General features: G+C 49.0%; 2 protein-coding genes across 2 annotated transcripts; both read left to right on the top strand.

Moving 5' to 3' along the window:
- Positions 1-2,783: 2,783 nt before the first annotated feature.
- On the top strand, positions 2,784-3,696 carry LOC116474989 (histone H3.3A-like). Its single transcript, XM_058446088.1, has 2 exons — positions 2,784-2,999; positions 3,087-3,696. The coding sequence occupies exon 2, from the start codon at positions 3,240-3,242 to the stop codon at positions 3,648-3,650; it is 411 nt and encodes a 136-aa protein (XP_058302071.1). The 5' UTR covers positions 2,784-2,999; positions 3,087-3,239; the 3' UTR covers positions 3,651-3,696.
- A 14,588-nt stretch (positions 3,697-18,284) lies between these two features.
- On the top strand, positions 18,285-19,535 carry RPRML (reprimo like). The gene has a single exon (XM_032163934.2). It carries the CDS (start codon positions 18,685-18,687, stop codon positions 19,045-19,047), a length of 363 nt encoding a protein of 120 aa, XP_032019825.1. The 5' UTR covers positions 18,285-18,684; the 3' UTR covers positions 19,048-19,535.
- Positions 19,536-26,503: the final 6,968 nt, after the last annotated feature.

Raw genomic sequence — 26,503 nt, forward strand, 5'->3', positions numbered from 1 at the left:
GGAACTCAGGACCAAGGAGCACATCCTACTGTATCAGGTAGGATTCAGTTGGGTTGAGAAGAATGAAAACCCTCAAATATCACTGGCTCAAACAAGTTCAAAGCTCAGTTTCTCACTCATGTTTAGCTGTCCTGAGGGAATCATTCCAGAGCCAACAGGGTGCTCCATGATGCAAAGGGAGAAGGGACTTAGGCTCCTGTCTTATTGCTCTGCTAACCACAAACATGACTTTTACCCCATGGTACAATATGGCTGCTGGAGCTCAGCCTTTCCATGCTATATTCCAGGTATCAGGAAGAAGTATGGGAAGGAGAAGAGTACTCTCTTTTTTTCCCCAGAATTGCACAGACTGTTTTATTTACATTTTTTTGGCCAGAACTGAGTCACATGGCCATGCCTAGCTGCAAAGGAGGGTTGGAAGTGTTGTTTTCCTTTAACATATTCATAAGCCAGCTAAAAATCAGAACCTGCAGCTGAAGAACAAGAGAACATAGCTCTAGTGGCTCAAATTATGACACAAGGCAGAGGTCAACCAGGGAACTCACAGTTCAGGCCCAGGGTGCTCGGCTGTAGCCATTTACACCCCTGCTGCCCTAGGTCCTGGGGCGTAGACGGGATAGGGTCATATGACTCCCACTGTGGGAGGGAGGGACCGTGGAGCTTAACCAGCTTAACCTGGCTGTCTGAGTACCTGCAACCACAGCAACGGTGGGTATTGTTTGGGGGAGTGGGGGGATAGTCTCACTCTGTTGCCCAGACTGGAGGGCAGTGGCTTGATCTCTGCTCACTGCAACCTCTACCTCCCAGGCTCAAGCAATTTGCCCACCTCAGCCTCCCCAGTAGCTGGGACTACAGGCACGCACCACCATGCCTGGCTAATTTTTTGTATTTTTAGTAGAGACGAGGTTTCACCATGTTGCCCAGGCGGGTCTCAAATTCTTGGACTCAAGCAATCCACCCACTTTGGCCTCCCAAAGTGCTGGGATTACAGGAATGAGCCACTGTACCTGGCCTTTTGTGTTTTTTTGTTTTGTTTTGTAGCTAACCCAGCATTAACCCAGGAAGAAGCCTCAATGGCAAGAAAGTAGGGTTAGTCTGCTCATTGGCAGGGACAGTCACAGACTTAGAGGCCAACAACTGCTTGATGCTGAGAAAAGCATCCTCAAAATATGGGTCAAGGCCATGGACTGCCTTTTCCCAGGAGGCAGTGATGTGGCTGATGACAGCTTCTTTTTTTCTTTAAAATTTTACTGTAGACTAGCATTCATATAGAAAAGTACACAAATCATAAATGTACAGCTCAATGATTTTCACAAAATAAACACACCCAAGTAGCTAGCACCCAGATCAAGAAATAGAACATTATCCAGAACTTCAGAAGCCTCCCCCATCCCCTTCTTCCTGTCCTCTTCCCACCCTCCCCACTCTTCAACTCCCAACCCCCACCAGCATTTTTCTTTTTTTTTTGAGATGGAGTTTCACTGTTGTTGCCCAGGCTGGAGTGTAATGGCATGATCTCAGCTCACTGCAACCTTTGCCTCTCAGGCTCAAGTGATTCTTCTGCCTCAGCCTCCTGAGTAACTGGGATTACAGGCACCCCCCACCACACCTGGCTAATTTTTGTATTTTTAGTAGAGACAGGGTTTCACTATGTTGGCCAGGCTGGTCTCAAACTCCTGACCTCAGATGTGATTCATCTGCCTCGGCCTCCCAAAGTGCTGGGATTACAGGCCTGAGCCACCGCACCCAGCCCCCACCAGCATTTTTGTAAATCAGTGCAGGTGATTCCACAGTATAGTCAATGTTGAGAACCACTAGTTTTATAACAATGCTTTTCAACCCTGGCTGCACGTTAAGAATCCACTGGGGAATGTCTGTCTTTTGAAGTAGAAGATGGAACCAAGATAGCTAAGAAGGCAGAGTGGCACCTGCCATGGACCAGCTGTGTGACCTTCAAGGAGTTCCTTCATCTCTCTGAGCCTCATCTGGGAAATGGGAACAATTTCACATTCCTACAGAGTTGGGGCTGAGAGATAGAGGATGTCAGCCCAGGCACATGTAGGGCAATTCTGATACGTGGCAGCCACTATTGTTTTTATTAAAAGTGAGCAGCGATAGCATTAGGAGATATACCTAATGTTAAATGACGAGTTAATGGGTGCAGCACACCAACATGGCACATGTATACATATGTAACTAACCTGCACGTTGTGCATATGTACCCTAAAACTTAAAGTATAATTAAAAAAAAAAAAGTGAGCAGCCCCAGGAAGGCTTAAAGCCCTCACTTCCTTTACGCAGATGGAACCCATTCTGGGAATAGGGTATACAGGTTGTATTGATGAGAGGTCACAGTCCTTCTAGGGGACACAGAAAAATTCCAAGAGCGAGAGATTCCAAGCCAAGGTGGACAGCATCAAAGACCAGTGGCTGCGGATGAACTTGGGCAAGCCCAGCTTTGGTAAAGCCAATCCTCCTTTGGCGAGAACAGCAAGAAGCTGATTGGCTGCAGGCTGTGACGCTAAAAGCTTCTTACGGAGAACTAAGCAACCTTTGTTGAGCACCTACTAGGTGCCAGACACTACGCATGCCTGCCTTAAATCCTGGGGGCAGGCAGACTGATCCCTTCTTAACAGTTGAGGAGCCTGAGGCTTGGAGGCGGCAGTGCCTGACTTCCTCACCAAGGAAAACCTGTTGTCCCATGAGCCCGGGATCTGCCTGTGTTGGGATGCATGCCTGAGGGCATGCTGCATACACAAGTGACCTGGGGATGTGTTGTTTGATTAGATGCTCCTCTTTGTAGTTTTGCCTAAAACAAAAAGTACATGGCTTTTTAAGCTATTGACAACTTTATTTTTTGCACTTATTATAAGATATCATGTTCATTGTAGAACATCTAAAAAATACAGATAAGCAAAAAGAAAAAAAATCAAAATCTCTCCTAGTCCCAGCCTATAGAGCTGGCCACTGTCAATGTTTGGGCATATATTTTCATACATGTGAGTCTGTTTGCATGTGTGTGTAGCAACTTACCAGAAAGGAGTCACATGCTACACATTGTTTTAGAAAATATTCTTTGTCTTCAGTTAATAATATATAGTGGCCGAGCGCAGAGCGGTTTGGTCGTGCGTTGGGCTGTGTCGGTTCTTCGCTCAGTCGGCTGCGGCTCTTCCTCGGGCAGCGGAAGCGGCGCGGCGGTCGGAGAAGTGACCTAAAACTTCGGCGTTGGGTGAAAGAAAATGGCCCGAACCAAGCAGACTGCTGTAAATCCACCGGTGGGAAAGCCCCCCCGCAAACAGCTGGCCACGAAAGTCGCCAGGAAAAGCGCCACCTCTACCGGCGGGGTGAAGAAGCCTCATCGCTACAGGCCCGGGACCCTGGCGCTTCGAGAGATTGGTCGTTATCAGAAGTCGACCGAGCTGCTCATCCGGAAGCTGCTCTTCCGGAGGTTGGTGAGGGAGATCGCGCGGGATTTCAAAACCGACCTGAGGTTTCAGAGCGCAGCCATCGGTGCGCCGCCGGAGGCTAGCGAAGCGTACCTGGTGGGTCTGTTCGAAGATACCAACCTGTGTGCCCTCCACGCTAAGAGAGTCACCATCATGCCCAAAGACGTCCAGTTGGCTCGCCGGATACGGGGAGAGAGAGCTTAAGTGAAGGCAGTTTTTATGGCGTTTTGTAGTAAAGTCTGTAAAACATTTTGGTTTAATTTGTGACTTTTTTTGTAAGAAATTGTTTATATAATATGTTGCATTTGTACTTAAGTCATTCCATCTTTCACTCAGGATGAATGCGAAAGTGACTGTTCACAGACCTCAGTGATGTGAGCACTGTTGCTCAGGAGCGACAAGTTGCTAATACGCAGAAGCGATGGGTGATATTTCTTGCTTCTCATGATGCATGTTTCTGTATGTTAATGATTTGTTGGGTAGCTATTAAGGTACTAGAGTTGATAAATGTGTACTGAGTCCTTTTGCAATAAAACTGGTTATGACTTGATCCAAGTGTTTAACAATTGGGGCTGTTAAGTCTGACCATACATCACTGTGATCGAATGTGGGCTTTTTCAAGGGTGAAGATACAAGTCTTAACCACAGTGTAACTTACAGTTTCCTTTAAAAAAAAAAAAAAAGTAAACCTGGCAGCTATAGAATACACTATGTGCATTTATAATAGCTATTTTATATATTGTAGTGTCAACATTTTTAAATTAAATGTTTTACATTCACAAGTGGTGGGGAGTCTTGTCATTAAGCTGTGTGTAATTTAGAGTCCAGTTGGTTTTCTTCTGACTGCACTTGTTCTCATAGTAGTAAAATGCTATGCTCATTTATACCTTGCATAAGTCCTCATTCTACCACGTTAACCCTCTAGCTGATAATGCAAACACTAACTGGGGGATTTTATTTATAAGGGCTCTAGAAAAAACAAGTTATTCACACTAGCATCATCTTAACTAATATTCTGAACTAGTTAGTGCAGCTTTTCATTGTGTTGTGTGGTTGGTCTCATAACTAGGTTGAGTTTTTCTCCTCTGCTAAGAGGAAACAGTACTGAAGTTCTTTTTCTTGTGGCATTTGTATTATGAAAACTTGGTGTGGGGGAGGAGCACAAAACTCCAGCCCACTGAACCTCTGCCTATTAAGATGGTGTTGGGTTAGGTTACATCTGGTTACTGTCCTGGGAAAATAATTTTTATAGAAATGGTCTTCCAAGTGGTTTTAAAATTTACTGAAGTTTTTAGGTCAATTATGTATGTTGACTAAATTTACAAATAAACTTGTTTATCCAAAAAAATAATAATAATAATAATATATAGTGGCCATCTTTCTGTGTCACTAAATATTCTTTTTTGTTTTTTGAGACGGAGTTTCACTCTTGTCTCCCAGATTGGAGTGCAATGGCACAATTTCGGCTCACTGCAACCTCTGTCTCCCAGGTTCAAGCGATTCTCCTGCCTCAGCCTCCCAAGTAGCTGGGATTACAGGTGCCCACAACACGTGGCTAATTTTCATATTTTTAGTATAGACGGGGTTTTACCATGTTGGCCAGGCTGGTCTCAAACTCCTGACCTCAGGTGATCCTCCCACCTCGGCCTCCCAAAGTGCTAGGATAATAGGCATGAGCCACCGCACCTGGCCTCATTAAATATTCTTCTACAACAGTGGCACTGCATTAGAATCCCTGGGGAAGCTTTAAAAATATCAATGCCTGGGTTCCACCCCTAGAGTCAAATTTAATTCATCTGGGGTAGCCTGAGCTTTGCAATTTTTAAAAACTCCCCAGATAGTTTCAGTATGCAGCCAAACCTAAGAGCTGCTGAACTAAAACATTTTTTTTTTTTCCGAGATGGAGTCTTGCTCTGTCGCCCAGGCTGGAGTACAGTGGCACAGTCTCGGCTCACTGCAACCTCCACTTCCCGGGTTCAAGCGATTCTCCTGCCTCAGCTTCCCACATAGCTGGGATTACAGGTGTGTACCACTATGCCCGGTTAATTAATTAATTAATTTTTTAGTAGAGATGGGGTTTTGCCATGTTGGCCAGGCTTGTCTCGAACCCCTGACTTCAGGTGATCCACTCGCTTCAGCCTCCCAAAGTGCTGGGATTACAGGCATGAGCCACCACACCCAGCCAGCATTATTTTTCAACAAGGGCCTTGCATTCCATTCATTCCATTCGCTGAAGGGATGTGTTGTAATTTGATCAATCTACTTTCTTGGGCATTTAGCTTGGTTCCAATTTTCATATCATTATAAACCAGGAACTAGCAAACTTTTTTTCTGTAAAGAGCTAGGTGGTATTTGTTTTGGCCTTTGCAGGTCACAAGTTCTCTGTTACAACTACTGAATTCTGCCATTATTGCAAAAAGCAGCCACAGACAATGCGTACATGAATGCACATAGCTGTGTTTCAATCAGACTTTATTTAGAAAAACAGGTGGTGGCCAGATCCGGCCTGTGAGCCATGGTTCACTGAACTAACTCTGTATAAACATTGTGTAGTACATCTTCATGAAGCTAAACCTTCTAGGATAAAATGATCGTTTTCTTGTGACAGTGGTTTTATACTGTTTATTTTTATTTTATTTTATTTTATTTATTTATTTTTTTTGAGATGGAGTTTTGCTCTTGTTGCCCAAGCTGGAGTGCAATGGTGCAATCTCAGCCCACTGCAACATCTGCCTCCTGGGTTCAAGCAATTCTCATGCTTCAGCCTCCTGAGTAGCTGGGATTACAGGGGTGCACCACCACACCCGGCTAATTTTTTGTATTTTTAATAGAGACGGGGTTTCACCATGTTGGCCAGGCTGGTCTTGAACTCTTGACCTCAGGTGATCCACCCACCTCGGCCTCCCAAAGTGCTGGGATTACAGGCGTGAACCACCGTGCCTGGCCTATACTGTTTCTTTTTAGAAGTAGGACCCTTCTTTGAATGAAACTTAATAAGGCTCATATAAGCAACAGGTAAGAAGTCATTCTGTTGGCATATTTTATAAATTCAAATATGCAGTATTTAGAAGACCAGTTAGGGGTCTTCTAGACCAGTTAGACGTCATCTCAAGATGACATCTCAGAAGATGATGACTATAGTTTTAAATCAGTACCAGTGACATTCAAATCAAAGTTTTGCAGAACTAGCAAAGCACCTCTGTAGAACCCCAGGGTTCCACCATGAACACAATTTGAAAATCATTGCAATAGGATAAATTCCTGGAAGTGGAATTGCTGGAGTAAAGGGCCTGAACCTTTTAAAAGCAGTTTCTGGCCAGGTGTGGTGGTTCACACCTTAATCCCAACACTTTGGGAGGCCAAGGAGGGAGGATTGCTTGAGGCCAGGAGTTCAAGATCAGCCTGGCCAACATGGTGAAACCCTGTCTCTACTAAATATATGAAAATTAGCTGGGTGTGGTGGCACATGCCTGTAATCTCAGCTTCTTGGGAGGCTGAGGCACGAGAATTGCTTGAATCCAGGAGGTGGATGTTGCAGTGAGCCGAGATCGTGCCACTGCACTCTAGCCTGGGCAACATAACAAGACTCTATCTTAAGAAAAAAAAAAAAAAAAGCATTTTGTGTGTGTTGTCAAATTGTCCTACAGAAAGAGAGAAATAAACGTGTTTCTAATACTCAAATGAGTGTGAACACCTTCCTGCATCCAGCTGGCCTTGACAGGTGAATGCCCTGGACACTGGTTCCTGGTGTGGTGTGAACCATGTCCTTCCCTTGTCTTACCCCTTACAACGACTGGGGGAAGATCCTTCAAGATTCTCACATTGTACACGCTCAATAAAGCTTTCAACAACATCAATAGTATGATCACTTTATTCTTGACTTAAGGACATTGGCAAAGATCTTTATGATATGTTATCAGGTGAATTACATAGGACCCTTTGTGTAACTGATAAAAAGTTATCTTGAGGTAGCTGAAGCCATAAAGGGGGATTTAATGTCACCAAACTACAGGAGGGTCCAGGGTTCTAAATGTTGGGGCTTTCTTTCACTATTGTTTTAACTCTTCTGTGTCTGGGACTTCACCCTTTCTGCCGCAGATAGGTTTTCTCTATCTTTCCACTGTGGAGAGGAATATAATAGGCCTGCGTCCCTATAGCCTTGTCACTGGACAGAATAGAGCTCTTTTCCACCAGCTCCATGTAGAAATTCTCAGGGAAGATTTCAGATTGGCCCATTTTGGCTTATCTTTTAATTATTCCTTATGGTGTAACAAACAACCCCAAAACGGAATGGCTTAACAATAACCATTTAATTATTTCTCATGATTCTGTGGGGTTTGGGGCTCAGCTGCAGAGCTCTGCTGGTCTCACTCTGTCATTCATGGGACAGGAGTGCCCAAAATAGTTTCCCTAAATGTCAGGCACCGTGGCGAGGATGGCTGAAAGCTAGAAACTTGCCCTGTTCATACGCTCTCTCTGAATAGCCAGCTTGGGCTTCTTGGCACAGCAGCTGGGTCCCAAAAGTGAGTGTTTTAAGAGGACCAGCCCCATTGTGCAAGCACTCACCAAGCCTCTGCTTACATTACGCTTTCAATTGTCCCACTGGCCAAAGCCAGTCACATAGCCAAGCCCAGCATCACTGTGGGAGTGACGACACAAGGATGTGATACCTGGGGCCAGGGGCCCTGGTGGCCACCAACCAGCCTGTCGTTGGTCACAACCCTGTCCCTGAGCTAATCATCAAGGTCAGGCAGAAGAGTACTAAGATTGGCTCAGCCTCGGTCATGCGTCCCCTTATATTTGGGGGGCAGGGGAAGCCTAATTGGCAGGTCCCATCTTAACTGGTTGGGATGGGGAGGGGCGATTCCTCAAAAGAAAGCAGATGATGTTTAGAGCAGACAAAACAAGGGGCAAGATGTCTTTACAATTCTGAGCACAACTTAGCCAGAGCCAACCTGCCTTGTGCTTGTGTTGGCCATGGGATCTGTTCGAAGGGGGTAGTCCCCAGCAGTTGTCCTGACCTGAATATGTTTCTATTTCCTGCCTTCACAGACCCTGAAGCAGGTGACAGGAGTCCCTACAACACGTCCTATCCTACACCGGAAAGGCATCTGACTAGCATGCCTACTCAAAAGTCCTCCACCTTGCAGAATCTGCATGGAGTCCTTGGCTATGCCAGCAGAGTCTGGAAATGATTTCCCATGATCGAGCGGGGGTTGGCATTGCTAAACTGCTGAGGGACAGAGTGAAACACTCATTTCCTGTGTTCTGTGGACCTGCGACCACAGTGTCCCCTCTGGGTGCCCCCCACACGCTGTGTCTTCCTCTATTCACATCTTCTCACCGCTTATCATTATCTAGTTTCTCTACTTGTCTGAGCTCGTTGAAGGCAGGGACTGGCTTTCACCGTGATTTCCTAGCACTTAGCTGAACACAAAAGATGCTCAGTACGTGTTCAGTGAATGAGTGAACAAGCTGATGACTTCTAAACCTTTATCTCCAGGCCCAGGGTGCCTCTTCTAAGTTCCCCAGCCATGCCTCCAACTGTCTGTCTGACACTGTCACGGGCACATCCCACGGTCACCTCAGACTCATCATGTTCAACCCTGAGCCCCTCAACTCCACCTTGGCCCGACCACTCCGCCCACTTGTTCACTCCCAGTGAAGGCCAGACATCCGGGAACCATTCCTCAGATCCACAGCCTCCAGAATCCCCTCCCACTTTCCATCTCCTCTTTCCCTGCCTTTGTTCATCTGCATCATTGCCTTTTAAAAAAATTGAGATGAAATACACATAACGTAAAATTAACGGTTTGAATGTGAACAATGTCTTGGCAATTTTGGCAATTTGTGCATTCACAATGTCCATCACCACTTCCAAAACATTTCAGCACTCCAAAAGGAAACCTTGTACCCATCAAGCAGTTGCTCCCCCACTCATCTCTCTCCCCAGCCCCAGCAACCACCAATCTTGGTTCTCTCTTTGGATTTACCTTTTCTGGGTATTTCATACAAATGGAATCATACAGTATATGTTATTTTTTGAGTCTGGCTTCTTGCACTTAACATAATGCGTTTGTTTGTTTGTTTGTTTTTTGAGACAGTCTTGCTCTAGTTGCCCAGGCTGGAGTGCAGCGATGCCATCTCGGCTCACTGCAACCTCCACCTCCCAAGTTCAAGCAATTGTCCTACCTCAGCCTCCCAAGTAGCTGGGACTATAGGCATGTGCCACCATGCCTGGCTGATTTTTGTATTTTTAGTAGAGACACAGTTTCACTGTGTTGGCCATGCTGGTCCCAAACTCCTGACCTGAGGTGATCTGCCTGCCTTGGCCTCCCAAAGTGCTGGGATTACAGGCATGAACCACAGCACCCAGCCTTAACATAATGTTTCTGAAGTTCATCCACATTATTAAAGTATGTGTAAGTATATGCTATAAGGTTTATAGCATGCATACGTACTTCACTCCTTTCTATGAATAATATTCCATTGTATGGATAATACACATTTTGCTTATCCCTTCATCCAGTGATAAGTATCTGGGCTGTTTCTACCTTTTGGCTGTTGTGAATAGTGCTGCTATGAACATGCATGTGTGTATATTTTCTGGAGTGCCAGTTTTTAGTTCTTTGGGTATATACTTAGAGTTGGGTCGCTCATCAGTGCCTTTTGCCTTGTCTATTGCAGTAGCCCCCAAACCGGCCTCCTAGAGCCAGTCCACTCTGTCCTCCATCGGTTGCAAGAGTCTTCACCATTTTCCTTTCTTTTTCAAAAAATATAATTTTTTCTTATTGTAAAATCTATTGTCAAATTTTTTAATGCAGAAAAGAGTCGTTTTATTTTTAATCTGGGGAAATGTAAATGCCAGGCTGATCATGTGTCTCCCCTGTGTTTTGGATGAAGTCCTGAGCGTCCTGGCGCCCACGTGCCTCTTTAGCCATCTCTTCTGATGCTCTTCCTCACCACCTCCCCATGCCTGTTCCCCTGCAACTACAGTTATTATTATTATTATTGTTATTTTTGAGATGGAGTCTCACTCTGTTGCCCAGGCTGGAGTGCAGTGGCACCATATTGGCTCACTGCAACCTCCGCCTCCCGAGTTCAAGCAATTTTCCTTCCTCAGCCTCCTGAGGGGCTAGGATTACAGGCACGCACCACCACGCTTGGATAATTTTTGTATTTTTAGTAGAGACGGGCCACCGTGTCGGCCAGGTTGGTCTTGAACTCCTGACCTCAAACGATCTGCCCACCTTGGCCTCCCAAAGTGCTGGGATTACAGGTGTGAGCCGCCCCGCCTGGCCTGCAACTATAGTTATGCACTCCGCCAGCCTCTGAGCCACTGCACATGCTATTCCTCTGTGGGACTGCCCTTCCTGCCCTTCCAGTCTGATCTGTCCCACTTACCTTCTCTGACTCAGCTCTCCTTGTGACTGTTCCCCCCAGCAGGTCACACATACCTGAAAGTGGCCAGGATCACTGTGTCCAGGACAGAAGGAAAAGGAAGACCCACATAGGATGCAGTTAGGTTTCACTGATTGACCATAAGCAGCACTGGTTTTACCTCTCACTTTTCTGCGGTCTCAGATAGTTCCCCACAGTGTCTAAGCTAAACAGGGAACCACCAACCCACCCAAGCTCCATCATTAGGAGTTGGCATCTTGCTACATTCCCTTGTTGTGATGGCTGGCAGTGAGGCTTGTGAACAAATGGGCAACCCATAAGGAGCTTTCTCTTCCTTTTTCCTTCCTCCAGGCTTATTTTTTCTACTCGGGAAGCCAGATGCTTTAGAGCTTAATTACACCCTACAGTTGGAAGCGCAGAATGTCAGAGCCATAAAGGAAGGACCTTATTATAAATAATAGCTACTAGCATTTATTGAGCACTTACTCTGTGCCAGGCACTGCGCCAGGCCCGTTTCCAGGCATTACCTCGTTTAACCTTCCCAACAATTCTAGGAGGCAGTTACCATCATCATCATCCCTGGTCTATAAGGAAGGAAACTGAGGCTTGGGAGGCTTCAGGGCATTTCCTAAACTGTGCTAAATGGTACATAGTGGCACAAAATATTAGTTGGTGTTGGCAAAAAAGGATTCCATTGACAAATGCTGAATCCCGCATCCCCCCCCCTCGCCCCATCCCCAGGGAAATTCACAATGTACATCCACATACTAAAGCTCCCGAGAAGTCCTATAGCAATGAAATCTGTTTAGGTCAATGTCTACTCTGTTGCAGACCTCACAGAACTATTTATCCAAAGAGCACACTTTGGAGAACATCGGTATTGACCAACTTTCTCATTTTACAGATTGGGGTACCAGAGGCCCAGGCAGTACTTTTGGGGTAGACGAGGCACAGACTTTCGGCTCCTCACTGTCTTCAAGCCCACAAGAAGCATAGAGCAGAAGAAGACAGACGAGGGCCCATCTGGCCCACTACCTGTTTTTGTAAATAAAGGTTTATTGAAGGCATTCTGATTAAGCTCCCATAGTTAATGGATAAGCCAATGGAAGCTCAGAGAGGATGGTTGATTGTCCAATGTCACACAGCCAATTAGGGGCAGGGCAGAAGTAGATCACAGATGTCCAAAATCCAGGTATTCTGTTGGGTTGTGAGCTCCATGTCACCTGGGATGCCTGTCTCATTCTCCACTGTGTAGAACTTACCCAGGCACTGGTCCCTTTCTGCTACTGTGTAGACACCTAACCTGCAAAGCATTTCTTTAAATTTTCTTTTTTTTTTTGAGATGGAGCCTTGCTTTGTCTCGCAGGCTGGAGTGCAATGGTGCGATCTTGGCTCACTGCAACCTCCGCCTCCCGGGTTCAAGCGATTCTCCTGCCTCAGCCTCCTGAGTAGCTGGGATTACAGGCGTGCGCCACCACGCCCAGCTAATTTTTGTATTTTTAGTGGAAACGAGGTTTCACCATGTTGGTCAGGCTGGTCTTGAACTCCTGACCTCGTGATCCACCTGCCTCGGCCTCCCAAAGTGCTGGGATTACAGGCATGGTTGGCCTGAACTGCCTGGGTACTTCCCTCTGCCTTCAACCTCTGTAGGTAAACTGAGCAGGGGCCAACCTTGAAGTCTCTTAGGGGTCAAAGGCTGAACAGGGCAATCCATGTTTATTTCAATTCTGTACCAGATGCAGTAAAACGTCATTAACTTTCCCTCTGCCAATTTGAAACGTGAGATCATTTGGACAGGAACTGGGCAAACGGGCAGAAGGCAACCTTTGCCCATTCCAGGAAGAGCGTGCCAAACAAATGAAGAGTGTAAACAGGGTCCTGGGGGGTTGTTTAAAACCACTTCAGAAAATAAATGATGTTCAAAGGCTCTTAGGCCTCCCTGAAGTACACTGTCATATAGTGGTCATCTAGTTACATGTTTCTGAAGGTGTCTGGGTGGTTTACAGTTGAATATGCAAATAAAATCATTCTTATCTCTTCATTAAAATGGCTCATAAAAGACCACTTGTTGACAAATGTGAACAATTTAAAATCTCTGCAGATTTAAGCATTTCCCTTCTGGCGGGTCCATCCAGCAAGTGATACTAATTAGGAGCTTTTATTAACCTTGAGATCTGGAGGAGGGGGACTTCTTACTGATTCTGGATGGCTCAGGCATGCCAGAGGGCTAAAGGTTCATCTAGAAACAGCTGCAGAGACAGCAGGGCATAAAGCTCTGGGTGGCAGCTCTTCCTGGGGCAGCCGGACTGCCCAGATGGCCCTTCCAGAGCTGGGAAATGCAGACTTGTCCCTGAGGTGGAGGGTAAAAATAGTCCCGTGTGGGTGGTGGCTGGGCCCAGAGGCACTGGCTTCCTTTTCTCTAGAGCAGGGGGAGGCAGCCAGTTGACAGACTGGCTGTTAGGCTCCTGAGCCCCTCTAAGCCTGGCTCGGGGGAGTCTTTCCCCAACAATGAAGCACTCCCACCCCCACCCCCAACACATACACATATGCCAAGTGCTGGAAAGACTTTGAGCTTAGTTGTAAGGTAACTAAGGATTTAAATCCTGGCTGTGCTATTACCAGCTCTGTGACCTGGGACAAGATCCTTTTCCTTCCAGGCCTCTATTTTCTCATCTGTCAACTTGTTTCTTTCTACAAGTCTTGCTGTGAAGATTAAATAACAATGAGAGCTGACGTGTTTCACTCTGTAACCTCACTCTTCTGTCCCTCTCCCTTCCAACCAGGTGCTCACCTTCTAGCACATTCTTCAAGAGTGACTCTGAGGCAAGCCAGCCGCCATGTCATGAGGACACTCAAGCAGCCCCACGGAGAGGTCCGATGGCGAGGAACAGAGGATCCCCCTGCCAATAGCCACTGAGGAACAGAGGCCTCCCGCCAACAGCCGTGTAAGGGGTCACCTTGGAAGCAAATGGCCCCTCCCTAGTCAGGCTTTTACATGACTGCAGTACTGGCCAACATCCTGACGGCAACCTTCTGAGACACCTTGAGCCAGAGCCACCCACCTAAGCTGCTTCCAGGTTCCTGGCCCTCAGAAACCACGTGAGATCATAAATGTTTGCTCAATTTGAGATATTTGTGATGCAGCAATAAATAACAAATACAGTTACCTTTCAGGGTTATTATGAGAATTAAGAGTTAATACACATCAAACTACAACCAAACTTGCTGGGACCAGAGGCTCAAGAAAGGGCAGACAGGGCCGGGCGCAGTGGCTCATGCCTGTAATCCCAACACTTTGGGAGGCCAAGGCAAGTGGATCACCTGAGGTCAGGAGATCGAGACCAGCTGGCCAACATGGTGAAATCCCATGTCTACTAAAAATACAAAAATTAGCCAGGCGTGGTGGTGGATGCCTGCAATCCCAGCTACTCGGGAGGCTGAGGCAGGAGAATCACTTGAACCTGAGAGCTGGAGGCTGAAGTGAGCAGAGATCGTGCCACTGCACTCCAGCCTAGGTGACAGAGCAAGACTCCGTCTCAAAAAAAAAAAAAAGAAGAAGAAGAAAGGGCAGACAGAAACCACAGAAGGAGGAGTGGTTAGCTGGGTCCAGGCCAGGTGGGGTCCTGCTCCTGACATGGATGGGTCTGGGAGACCAAATATGCAAATGGACAATGGCCAGACCACATATTAAAATAGAACTCTGCCCCCAAACCTACAGCACCAGCCCAGGAAGCCAAGAAACAATCCTTGCAGCAATCAGCCCCAAATGGCCAGGACTTGATGGTAACTGACAGCTTCTCTAATTTTGTTCCCACTTTCAATGCAGGACAAACTGAAGAAAGCCAAATATGCTCCCCTAACCAATTACTTAAGATGCCCCTCTTCTAATGAGCCCAACTGTAGCTTTCCTGCACCACCAACAGGACATACCTGAAGCCTTCTCCTTTTTCCACTATAAAGCTTTCCCCTTCTGCCTGCCTTTGAGTCTCCATGAAAAGCAAGTGACAGTGGCTGGCTCCCTTACTGTAGCAAGCTCTGAATAAATAGCCTTTGTTGCTCTCATTTGGGTGGTCTTTGTTTACGTCCACAAGCCCAAGGTCTCTCTCTCCTTCCTGCTCCCAGGTCAAAGATGTCTTTGTCCCTCCCCAGCACCTCCCCCAGGGATGATGGGAGAGAGGGGGACGGGGATAATGAAGAGCGTGGCTTTGGAACAGGACAGATCTGGGCTGAAATTCTGGCTCTGATGCTTAACTAGCTGTGTGATCTTGAGTAAGTCAATTAAACACTCAGTGCCGCTGTTTCCTCATGTCACGGGGACAGTCCAGCAGAACCCAAAGGCTGGTGTGAGAGAATTGAGGGAGCTAATGTATTTAATGCACTGGGCATGCAATAGGTGCTTAATAAAGGAAAGGTCAGCCATCATGTCAGCCTCCTCACAACTTGCTGGAGTGGGCAGGCCCCCATTCTGCATCCTCACTCACCCCACCCCTTTCCTTTCCATCAGGCAGTCTGACTTCAGCTGGATGCAATCAAGGTACGGACTCCAAGTCCAGGGTGTAGCAAAAGCCAGGGGTTGGTTTCAGACAAAGGATATAACTGAGCATTTCTCTACAGAAATCCAACTGGGCCAAAGCAGAGGACAGAATGTTCAGGCCAGACACCTGCTGGACTCCCTGTTCTATCCTGGCTCTGAGGGGTGATCAGGGCAGGGAGACTCTTGCCCTGAAAACTGCGTGCCTTTGTGCCAGGCCAGCTTTCCCAGGACTGAGGAGTATGAGCCAGGTTGTTTCCCAATCTGGGGTGCCTGTGTGTGCCTCAGTTTCTTCATCTTTAAAGTGATAATTTTGCCAGGCACAGTGGCTCACACCTGTAATCCCAACACTTCGGGAAACTGAGGTGGTAGATCATCTGAGCCCAGGAGTTCGAGACCATCCTGGGCAACATAGTGAGACCCTGTCTCAACTAAAAATAGAATAAAAAATTATGGTGGCACATGCCTGTGGGCTCAGCTACTCAGAAAGTTGAGGTAAGGGGATCACTTGAGCCAGGTGATCAGGGCTGTAGTGAGTTGTGATTGCGCCACTGCACTCCAGCCTGGGCAACAGAGCGAGATCCTGTCTCAAAATAAAAAAATAAATAAATAAAATAATAATTTTAATAACTTAGCAGGATATACACACATGCTTAATGTTCTAATAATGAGTATCAGGATGGGTATGGGTGTCTTAGTCTGCTTTATGCTGCTATAACAGGATGCTTGTTATAAAGAGGGCAATTTATAAATAGAAATTAATTTCTCACAGTCTAGGGGCTGGGAAGTCCAAGATCAAGTGGCCAGCATCTATCTGGTGAGGGCCTTCCTTCTGCATTAAAACATGGCAGAAGACATCACATGCCAGAAAGAGAAGAGAGAGAAAGAGAAAGAGGGGTGAAACTCATCCTTTTATAAAGAACTCACTCCTGAGACAATGACACTAATCTATTCATGAGGGTGGTGCCCCCGACCCAAACAATGGCAGCATCTCACCCCACCTCCCAACACCTCCACAATGGGGATCAAGTTTCCAACAGATGAACTTGGGGAGACATATTCAAACCATACCAGGGAGCAGAAGCTTTGTGATGCCTGTGTGTTGCCATGCCCTTTCCATCCCCTTGTCTCCCACTTCACTGTCACCACCGGAATTCAAGTCTCCAGGCAGCATCTTTTGCCTGCGTTATTGCAATAACAAAGTGCTTTCCTTACTCTCCTGCAACAATCAAAGCATGCAAATTAACATACGGGTGAGAAACCACCCCTGCCCCCCCGCCGCCACCCCCGCCCCCCCGCCGTTCCCTACTCAGGCAAAGACTTTTAAAATAATGATAACAATGTTGGGGGTGGGGAGCCCCCTTTCCCCACACGGCATGATTGTACACTGGTATATTTCTGGAAAGCAATTTAGTAGGAAGTACTTTTTGATTCTTTATTTATTTTTGAGACGGAGTCTCACTCTGTCGCCCAGGCTGGAGTGCAGTGGCGCGATCTTGGCTCATTGCAAGCTTCGCCTCCCGGGTTCACGCCATTCTCCTGCCTCAGCCCCCCAAGTAGCTGGGACTACAGGCGCCCGCTACCACGCCCGGCTAATTTTTTTTTTTTTTTTTGTATTTTTAGTAGAGACAGGGTTTCACCGTGTTAGCCAGGATGGTCTCGATCTCCTGACCTCGTGTTCCGCCCGCCTCGGCCTCTCAAAGTGCTGGGATTACAGGCGTGAGCCACCGCGCCCGGCCTACTTTTTGATTCTACAGGTCCATTTTTCAAAATATAATCTAAATCAAAATCAGTTTTGGCACAAATACTTTGTTACAAGGCTCCTTATGGTAATATTGTTTCTGATGAAAGAAAAAAGAAGACAGAAAGAAAGAGAAAGAAAAAGAAAGAAAGAAAGAGAAGAGAAAGAAAGAAGAGAAAGAAGAAGAGAAAGAAAGAAGAGGAAGGAAGGAAAGAAGGAAGGAAGGAAGGAAGGAAGGAAGGAAAGAGAGAACGAGGAAGAAGGAAAGAAAAACTCAGACACCCAACAGGAAGCTTGGTTAAATAAATTGTAGTAGTCCATACCTTAAAATGCCATTCCTTCACTAAAAATGGTGTTGTAGATCAGTAGTTTGTGCATCACGTGGGAACTGTTAGAAATGCACATTCTGGGGCCCCATCCCACATCTGATTCAGAAACTCTTGGGGTTGGTTGGGGTGGGGGGGGTTGGGGGCGGGAGGTGGAAGCAATCTGGGTTTTAATAAACCCTCCAAGGCAATTCAGAGCCATAGTTGTAGACGACCATCGCTAGGGAAAGTTACACTGTTGTGAGGAAATGTTAGGAGGCAGTAAGCAGGAACAGTGCATCCCCATATCTGTTATCTAGAGAAAGGCACAAATAGAAAAAGTCTGGGAGGAGTTTATACCCAGGTGATAACATCGACACTCTCTAGGAGGCAGGATTATAAAGTTTTAGAGTAATTTTGGTAATTCATGTTTTCTAACTAGTCTACAATAACTATATTTGTGTAAAAAAGAAAGGGAAAAAACAGTAATTTATTTTTTAATTAAGAAAAAAAGTTAAATGGGACCAAGTTGCGGGGAGGGTGTGGGGAAGGAGGCAGAGAGCCCGCCTCGCCGCGACAGCTTTCACCCCGGGAAAGCTGGGAGGCAGGACCGCCCAGGAGACCCGGGGCCAGTGGGGTGGGCAGCGCCAGGGGTCCCGGCGACTCCTCTGATGTCTAGCAAGGCTTACGAGGGCTTAAATAATAAGCGAAGAGAGTCAGGGCAGATTCAGGAATAACCCCACTGCTAAGGGTATCAAATCCTGGAATGGGCACCTTGGAGAGGTTTTCTAGCCAAGAACGGACAGCGGGTGCCAGAAGGGGGTGGAGTTTCGCCGGCCCGAGGACAGAGGCTGGCCGATCTCCCGACCCCCTCCAGCACCTGGACTCCGGGGAGGCTGCGCCCGCGGCGGGATTCCCGCCCCTCGGAGATGCTGCGGGGATCGGCGGGGCGGGGCCGGGCCGTTGCTATGGGAGGGGCGGCCGGGCGCGCGAGGAACCCAGCAGGCGACCGCGACGCACACTAGGTTCTCCGGCTCCAGCTCCTGCGCCGCCTGTTGCTCGCTCCTCCGGGCGGTCGCTTCCCGCCGGGTGCCTAGGGATAGGCGGCCCGAGAGCGCGCAGGCAGCCTTCCGCCTTCGTCCCCTCCCCTCACCGCACGAGCCGGTCGGAGGGGTCCGGAGCGTCCCTGAGAGCTCGGACCCCGGCGAGCAGCCCAGTGCGCCCGGGACTGCGCGCCGAGACCCCCGGCGCCGCGCGGCGATGAATGCGACCTTCCTGAACCACAGCGGCTTGGAGGAGGTGGACGGCGTGGGCGGCGGCGCCGGAGCCGCCCTGGGAAACCGCACCCACGGGCTGGGCACGTGGCTGGGCTGCTGTCCCGGGGGCGCACCGCTGGCCGCCAGCGACGGGGTCCCAGCGGGGCTGGCGCCCGACGAGCGCAGCCTGTGGGTGTCGCGGGTGGCGCAGATCGCCGTGCTCTGCGTGCTGTCTCTTACCGTGGTCTTCGGCGTCTTCTTCCTGGGCTGCAACCTGCTCATTAAGTCCGAGAGCATGATCAACTTTCTGGTGCAGGAGCGCCGGCCCTCCAAGGACGTGGGCGCCGCCATCCTGGGGCTGTACTGAGCGCCATCTGGGTCCGCCCTCGCCAGCGCTGCTGCAAGAAGGACCCCGGAGACCCGGACCCTCGCCCCGCTCTCTGCGCTCTGCCGCCGCCTCCGGGTGGGCAGCTACGAGCCTGGGGCGACCGGGCGGGGACGCGGCGAGACTCTCGGCGGGGGCGCGGAAAGGGTCTTGGACGCCCGGCTCTGTCCTGTGTGCGCTGCAGCGTTGCGGGTTGGGAGAATGTGGGGTGAAGGTTCTTACCAGGTTTTTTTTTGGTTTGTTTTTTAAGACGTTCGGGGCAGGGTGGGAGTGGGTATGGAGATGCAATTTGGGACTGCGGTCGCTCGCGTGGGAGTTTTGTGTGTACGTTGGTGCGGGTGGGTTCGGAGCAGGGTGCGAGTGGGTGAATATGTGAAGCGTCAGAGTCGCTGAGCTTGTTGGCCTGATTTTGCGTTTGGAAAGAAATCTTGTAATAAAACTGCAGCCGTAGGGCTTCCGGCAGCTGCCCACCCGCGCCTGTGGGGTGTGTGTGTGTGTTGCGGGGTGGAGGGCATGTACCTTCCTGGCGGATACTTTGAGCCCCTTGGGAGACATCTAGGCCCTGCGTGGACGCCTGGCTGGGGAGCCCACAGGGCAGGTCAGGGATCCTGGGGCTCCACGCCGAGGCCAGAGCGAGGAAAGGCAAAGGGAATCGTTTTCTAACGCCAACAGTGGAGAAGGCAGGTCCTGTGGGACAGCCAGACAGCTGGCGAGATTAATTAAATCACGGGATATATGAGTCTTCTATGACATGAAACAAAATCAGTCAGCTGAGTCCAAAACGGAGAAAACGTGAACAAGGAAAATTCAATTTGGCAGAGGGGGAAAACTAGATCTGGTTAAAAGTTTAATTATAAGGCCAAAATCCTCTTCTAAGGGCTTGCTTTGTCCCTACCCTTATAGCGGACAGGTGAGTAGACGGAAGAAACCCCCTTGTTGCATCCCGTAGGGGTGGGGGTTGGCGGCTTTGTGGTGAGGAAGTCCCAGGATGTTTATTATAAAATGGAGAAAATGGCCTCCAAACGCAGTTGCCTGCAGGGGACTTGGAGCCTCCCATTACAGGATGCCCCAGCTCCCCAGAAACCCACGCCTCCTGCAGGTGCTAACTTTCCTTGCAGCAGTGTGGAGCAGCAAGAACTGGCTACTCCCTAGCAGACAGCGAGAGGACAGCTCTGCTCTCTGGAAGTGGGGGACAGGGGGACCTGGGGACACTGGAGGAGAGAAGGCTGGGCTTTCTGGCCTATGTATCCCCCACTACACTTAGTCCTAGTGCCAACCCCACTCAAGCGGTTCTTGGAGGACTTGGTCGGGGAGAGACTCTGGATTTCTCCCTTTCTTCTCTTTTGCTGTGGGTGGGAGTGAAGAATAACGAAGAAGGTGACTGAAGTCTTAGTTGGTTTTAGCTAAGAGAAGTGAAGGGAATGCGATCTCGTGTCTTTGGCACTAGTTTCATTAGGGACAGGCTTGGCGCAGGTGGGGTGGGGGAGTTTCTCGAAGGCACAGATGGTCCCTGGCTATAAAGGATCCAGAGTCGTCCTGGCTCCCAAGTGCTCCTGTGAGGTCAGAATTATCATGATCAGGATGTGCCCCGTCCCCCCACCCTGGTCGTCCCAATCTCAGACCTGGGAGAATTCAGGCCAGGCCAGTGAGGGTAGGAACTGACACTCCTTGTAAAGTGTCTCTGGGGGCAAAACCCCGAATGTGGAGAATGTTCTGTTGATGGTTTGGTGTGACTTGCAGGAAGTCCAGCCTGATGTGGGGACAGCAGCCTTCAGTGACTCAGGCAACCTGGATAAGTGGCTTCGTCATGTAGGTGGTGCAGTTATCTGGAGTCTGGGCTGCCCCCAGTGGCTTGGGGAATGCAGCTCAGACAGCTACAGGCATTTGCGTAAAATCCTGAATGACCAGAAAATGGTTTCGGAAAGAACACAGGCTTACACACTTTTCCACCGGGCCAAGTTACAGCGAACACTACGAGAACTCTCCTCCAATAAAATGGATCTGCTACTAAATGTGACTGGGACGAGAAGAGAATGAGTCAAGAGTTAAATTTTTTTTTGGTTTTTTATTTGTTTGAGATGGAATCTCATTCTGTTGCCCAGGCTGGAGTGCAGTGGCACAATCTCGGCTCACTGAAACCCCTGCCTCCCAGGTTCAAGCAATTCTCCTGCCTCAGCCTCCTGAATAGCTGGGATTACGGGTGTGTGCCACCATGCCTGGCTATTTATTTATTTATTTATTATTTTTAGTAGAAACCGGGTTTCGCCATGTTGGCCAGGCTGGTGTTGAACTCCTGACCTCAGGTAATCCACCTGCCTTGGCCTCCCAAAGTGCCATGTTGGCCAGGCTGGTGTTGAACTCCTGACCTCAGGTAATCCACCTGCCTCGGCCTCCCAAAGTGCTGGGATTACAGGTGTGAGCCACTGCGCCTGGCCAAATTTCTTTTTTAAAAACTTTTATCGCCAGGCACGGTGGCTCACGCCTGTAAATCCCAGCACTTTGGGAGGCCGAGGTGGGCAGATCACAAGCTCAGGGGATCAAGACCATCCTGGCTAACACGGTGAAACTCCGTCAGTACTAAAAATACAAAAAATTAGCCGGGCATGGTGACGAGCACCTGTAGTCCCAGCTACTTGGGAGGCTGAGGCAGGAGAATGACGTGAACCCAGGAGGCGGAGCTTGCAGTGAGCTGAGATCGCACTACTGCACTCCAGCCTGGGCAACACAGCAAGACTCCTTCTCCAAAAAAAAAAAACAAAAACAAACTTTTATCATTTTCCTTCCTTCCTTCCTTCATCTTCTTTCTTTCATAGCTCCTTGTCAAAGCAAAGTTAACTGTTCTGAATTTGCTGAGAAGGAAAGACTTAGGTGGGGACACTTTGCAGGATTCTTCCACTGTTTAAAAAAAAATAGTGAAGACGCATGTGTACTAACGTGTGTTTGGGTCACCTGTGGTGTACAAGTCTGCACACGTGGGCACATGGCGTGAGTGTATGCTCACACATGCAGGCACACGCACAGGCACAGGCAGGCTCATGACTCAGGAGGAAAACAGCCAGCTAGAGTGGGGTCCTGAGAAGGGGTGAGGGCGAGAGATCACATTTGTAGACCGTCTTATCTCCCCAGGAGTCCTGAGGCCTGCAGGGTGTTTACTGGGCTGCCTTATATAATCCTTGGGGCAGGGGGTGGGAACACTGAGTTACAGAAGGTAAGAGTGAATGAGGAGCAGTGTTCCTGGGCAGAGCCAGACAGAGCAGAATCCTGAGCCATCCAAGTGGAGGATGGCTCCAGAAAGCCCCATTCACCCACAACTGCTGTCCATTGAGAGCTCTTCCCAGGATGCACCGGTAAATCTCAGAGGGGCTTGGGTTCACAAGAGAGAAAGCCTGGGATCCTGGTTAAAAATCCTGGCTGCCCTGCTTCCTAGCTCTGTAACTTTGGGAAGTAGCTCAACCTCTCTGTGCCTCAGTTTCCTCACCTACAAAATAGGATAGGGGACCCATAGCTTTCACGACGTGATGTGTTTAAAGAAGCTGGCACAATGCCTGGCATTTAATAGATGCTCAATAAGGACAAGGAGGATTATTGTTAGTTTTGTTTATTGTATGAACTCTTTCCCTAAAGTACATTTGGTTCTCTGAAATGGATTCCCTGGACAAAAAAAAGAAAAAGAAAAAAAGAAAATAGTAACTCATATTTGAAAAGCATTTGCAGTTTTCAAAGTACTTTCATAAGCACGACGAAAATAGTAGTGAATGCCTAATATGCCAAACACTGAGCTTCCACCCCTGTGAAGAAGGTTTTGTAGCTCCCATTGTACAGATGAGGAAACTGAGGCTCCAAGAGGTTGCCTGAGGTAGCGCAGCTAGAAAGGGGCAGAGCTGGGATTCAAATCAGTTTCACTTTTTTTTTTTTTTTTCGAGACAGTGTCTTGCTCTGTCCCCTAGGCTGGAGTGCAGTGGTGCGATCTGGGCTCACTGCAAGCTCCGCCTCCCGGGTTCACGCCATCCTCCTGCCTCAGCCTCCCGAGTAGCTGGGACTACAGGCGCCCGCCACCATGCCCGGCTAATTTTTTGTATTTTTAGTAGAGACGGGGTTTCACCTTGTTAGCCAGGATGCTCTCGATCTCCTGACCTTGTGATCCACCTCGGCCCACCTCGGCCTCCCAAAGTGCTGGGATTACAGGCGTGAGCCACCGCGCCCGGCTGAGATGACCTCCTTTGCTCCCCACAACACATTGGTAAGAGGAGCAGATGCTCCTCTAATTTCCTGTTTATAGGAGAGGAAATTAAGGTTCTGTTTACTGATCTTGTCCAAGCTCATTCATTCCACCGGTGTCTATTGTAAATCTCCTGTGGGCTAGGCACTGTGCCAGGCACTGGGGGAGCAAGGGATGGCAGACCTAGTGTCTGGCCCTGGCCTGTGCCCCAGAAACCCTGGCACTTGCTTTGCTCCCTGGGTAGCTGGTTCCATGTGTCTCAGGGCCTAGGTCAAATCCCCCACATCCTGTCCTCTGAGTCGGGGATAGTACTTCTGGGGTCAGCTGTGCCTTCACTAGCAAGATGTCCCCTAGAACGGGGGAAGTAGGGAGGGCTTACATCACCACATCCACTTACTTTCCTACTTGCTTGTCTAAGCCAAGTTCACACAGAGAGGTGCACAGCAGTGGCTGCTGGGGGTCACCCTCCCCAGACCCCAACTCAGTAGTAGATGGAAAGAAGCCTTGAGCATTGGGGGTGGCTTCAGAGGCAAAGAATGGAGCATGCGAGGTGGTGGGTAGAGCAGAAATGGCCCCCATCCAGCACTCCAGTTTGGGGGCAAGGTATGTGTGTACACGTGTTGCACACATGCACACACATTTAATAAGAAGGACTTCAGTGGGATTTCTGAGTAGCATCTCGAGTGCAGATTCTTGTCAAGAAAGCAAGATTCTTTCTTGTCAATAAAGATCACAGCAGATACATGGGGTGTCCAGGACAGCAAACCCCAGCTCGGCAGACGGGGCAGGTGTCCCAGCCTCTGAGATGGCAGCATAGTGGGGTGTTCTGAGGCTGCGCCTGCTCACCCTTGCAGTCATAGCTCTATTACTTAGACTTGAGATCCCATGATAGGTGCACTCCAGTCCATGGATAAGGAGAGTTTAACCCATGGGGCACGCTAGATCTGAACAATTTTCAACAACGAAGCAACAGAGGCTGGGTGTGGTGGCTCATCCCTGTAATCCTAGTAATTTGGGAGGCTAAGGTGGGCGGACCACTTGAGCCCAGGAGTTCGAGACCGGCCTGGGCAACACAGTGGGACCCCATCTATATGGCAAAAAAAAGAAAAGAAAAAAGCAGCAGCAGAGTGAGAGTGAGCAAGCCAGCTGTCATATAAGATTGTCATCTGGTTGTGTGGTTAGATAATGGGCTCAAGGTTGCACTCAGCTAATGAGTGGCAGAGGCAGTGGGTAGAGCAGAAATGGCCGTCATCCAGCGTTCCAGTTTTGGGGGCAAGGTGTATGTGTACACATGTGGGTTGCGCGCATGCACACACATTTAATAAGAAGGACTTCAGTGGGATTTCCGAGTAGCATCCCTTGAGTGCAGATTCCAAGGATGCTACTTGGAAATCCCACCGAAGTCCTTTTTATTTGACACTTTCCCACCCGGCTAAGTTAGAGGGAACATTATAAGAAGTTTTACACTCCTAATAAACTTGACGTACAAGACGTAGGTTTGCATGTCAGTGCCAGTATTTTTTAGGTGTGTCCTATGTCGCTCTCCTAGTGCTGGGTGCTAAGGAAGTTGCAGAGGCGAAGGCAACTCAGGCTCTGCCCTTGAGATGCTAATAATATGACTGCAGAGATGATCGTCCACACGGGAGATTGAGTGCTGCCATCCTCTGTGCCCCAATAATTTCTTTTTTTTTTTGGAGACGGAGTCTCGCTCTGTCGCCCAGGCTGGAGTGCAGTGGCGCAATCTCGGCTCACTGCAAGCTCCACCTCCCGGGTTCACGCCATTCTCCTGCCTCAGCCTCTCTGAGTAGCTGGGACTACAGGAGCCCGCCACCACGCCCGGCTAATTTTTTGTATTTTTAGTAGAGACGGGGTTTCACCGTGGTCTCGATCTCCTGACCTCGTGATCCGCCCGCCTCGGCCTCCCAAAGTGCTGGGATTACAAGTGTGAGCCACCGTGCCCGGCCAATAATTTCTTTTTGGGTAGCCAGCGTCAGCCAGTGGGGTACAGGGTTTGGGGCTACAGACCAGCTGTAAACCTGGGTTTCTCCTGGGGCTCACTTTGCAGGGGGGTGCCTGGGCAGAAAGCCCAGGACATGGAACCTGCATGTTGACAGCAATGCAGCCAGATGGGCAGAGGCCAACATCCGTCACCAACGGTCACATTGTGCAGACTGCTGGTTCCCTGCTGAGCTGAGCCAGACTGTGGGAGGCTGACAGACCTAGATTCCACCTTGTGCTCCAAAGCTGAGGTTAAGCAAGCACTCAGGGCGCCCAACCCTTTGCTGGGATCCTTTCCTGTCCCAGGTTCTCCTTCCATCTTGGCCAAGAGCCAGAGCTCCTTGCAGGGACTTCTTCCCATTATAGCTGGACTGGAAAGGAAGGAAGAAGGGAGAGGAGGAGGAGGAGAAGGAAGGGGGAAGAGGAAGCATATGAAAGGAGAGCAGGGAGAAGATGGGATGGAGGGAGAAGGGAAGAGAGGAGGAAGAAGCGGGTGGTGAGAGAAGCAAAGCAGGAAGCCAGGGTCTCACCTCCTGCTCCAGCCCAGCCCCAGGGTTCTATTAGCACACAGCCTGGGCCCAGCACAGTGCCCACCACAGCAGGCTGTCCCCTCCAGGTGTCTCTATAGGAACATAAATCGGGGAAGCAGCAACACTGAGGGTGATTATGGTTGAGACAGTCCCCTGTCTTGGGAAGGTGACCCCCTCCCCCATGTGCCGTGTGCCCTCTGCCTACCCCACCAGCCCCAGGCCTGGCTGTAAGTGTGACCCTTCCTCAGAGCCAGGCCCTGTGCCCTGCCTTTCTCTCTACTTCCTAAAGCTTCACCCTTGCCAGGGAGGGAGAGGTGCCCAACAGGTGTGGCCCAGCACACAGAAGAAAAACATGCACAGAACAAAAACGTTAGATGGGTGAGTGGGGGCCTGGTGAGGTGTACACAGAACCGCAGAGCTTGGGGCGTGAGAGACAAGTCTTTGATACAGGCAGGTCCGGGTGCAGGACTTCCCTCCACACTTCCCAGCCGTCAGAGAAAGTCGCTTCACCTCCCAAGGCCTGTTTCTTCATCTGTAAAGTGAGGTACTCTAGCTGAGCTCTCTAGGTGGTTGGAAAGTTTAAGTGAGAAAGTGCATGAAAAGCTCCTACATGTACATACATGTATTCATGGAGCCATGCAGCTTTGCCAGGATCTGTGTGGGGTTCAAGGTCAGCAAAGGATATAGTTAG

Source organism: Hylobates moloch, unplaced genomic scaffold (genome assembly GCF_009828535.3).
Source record: "Hylobates moloch isolate HMO894 unplaced genomic scaffold, HMol_V3 SCAFFOLD_10, whole genome shotgun sequence".
NCBI classification, from domain to species: domain Eukaryota; kingdom Metazoa; phylum Chordata; class Mammalia; order Primates; family Hylobatidae; genus Hylobates; species Hylobates moloch.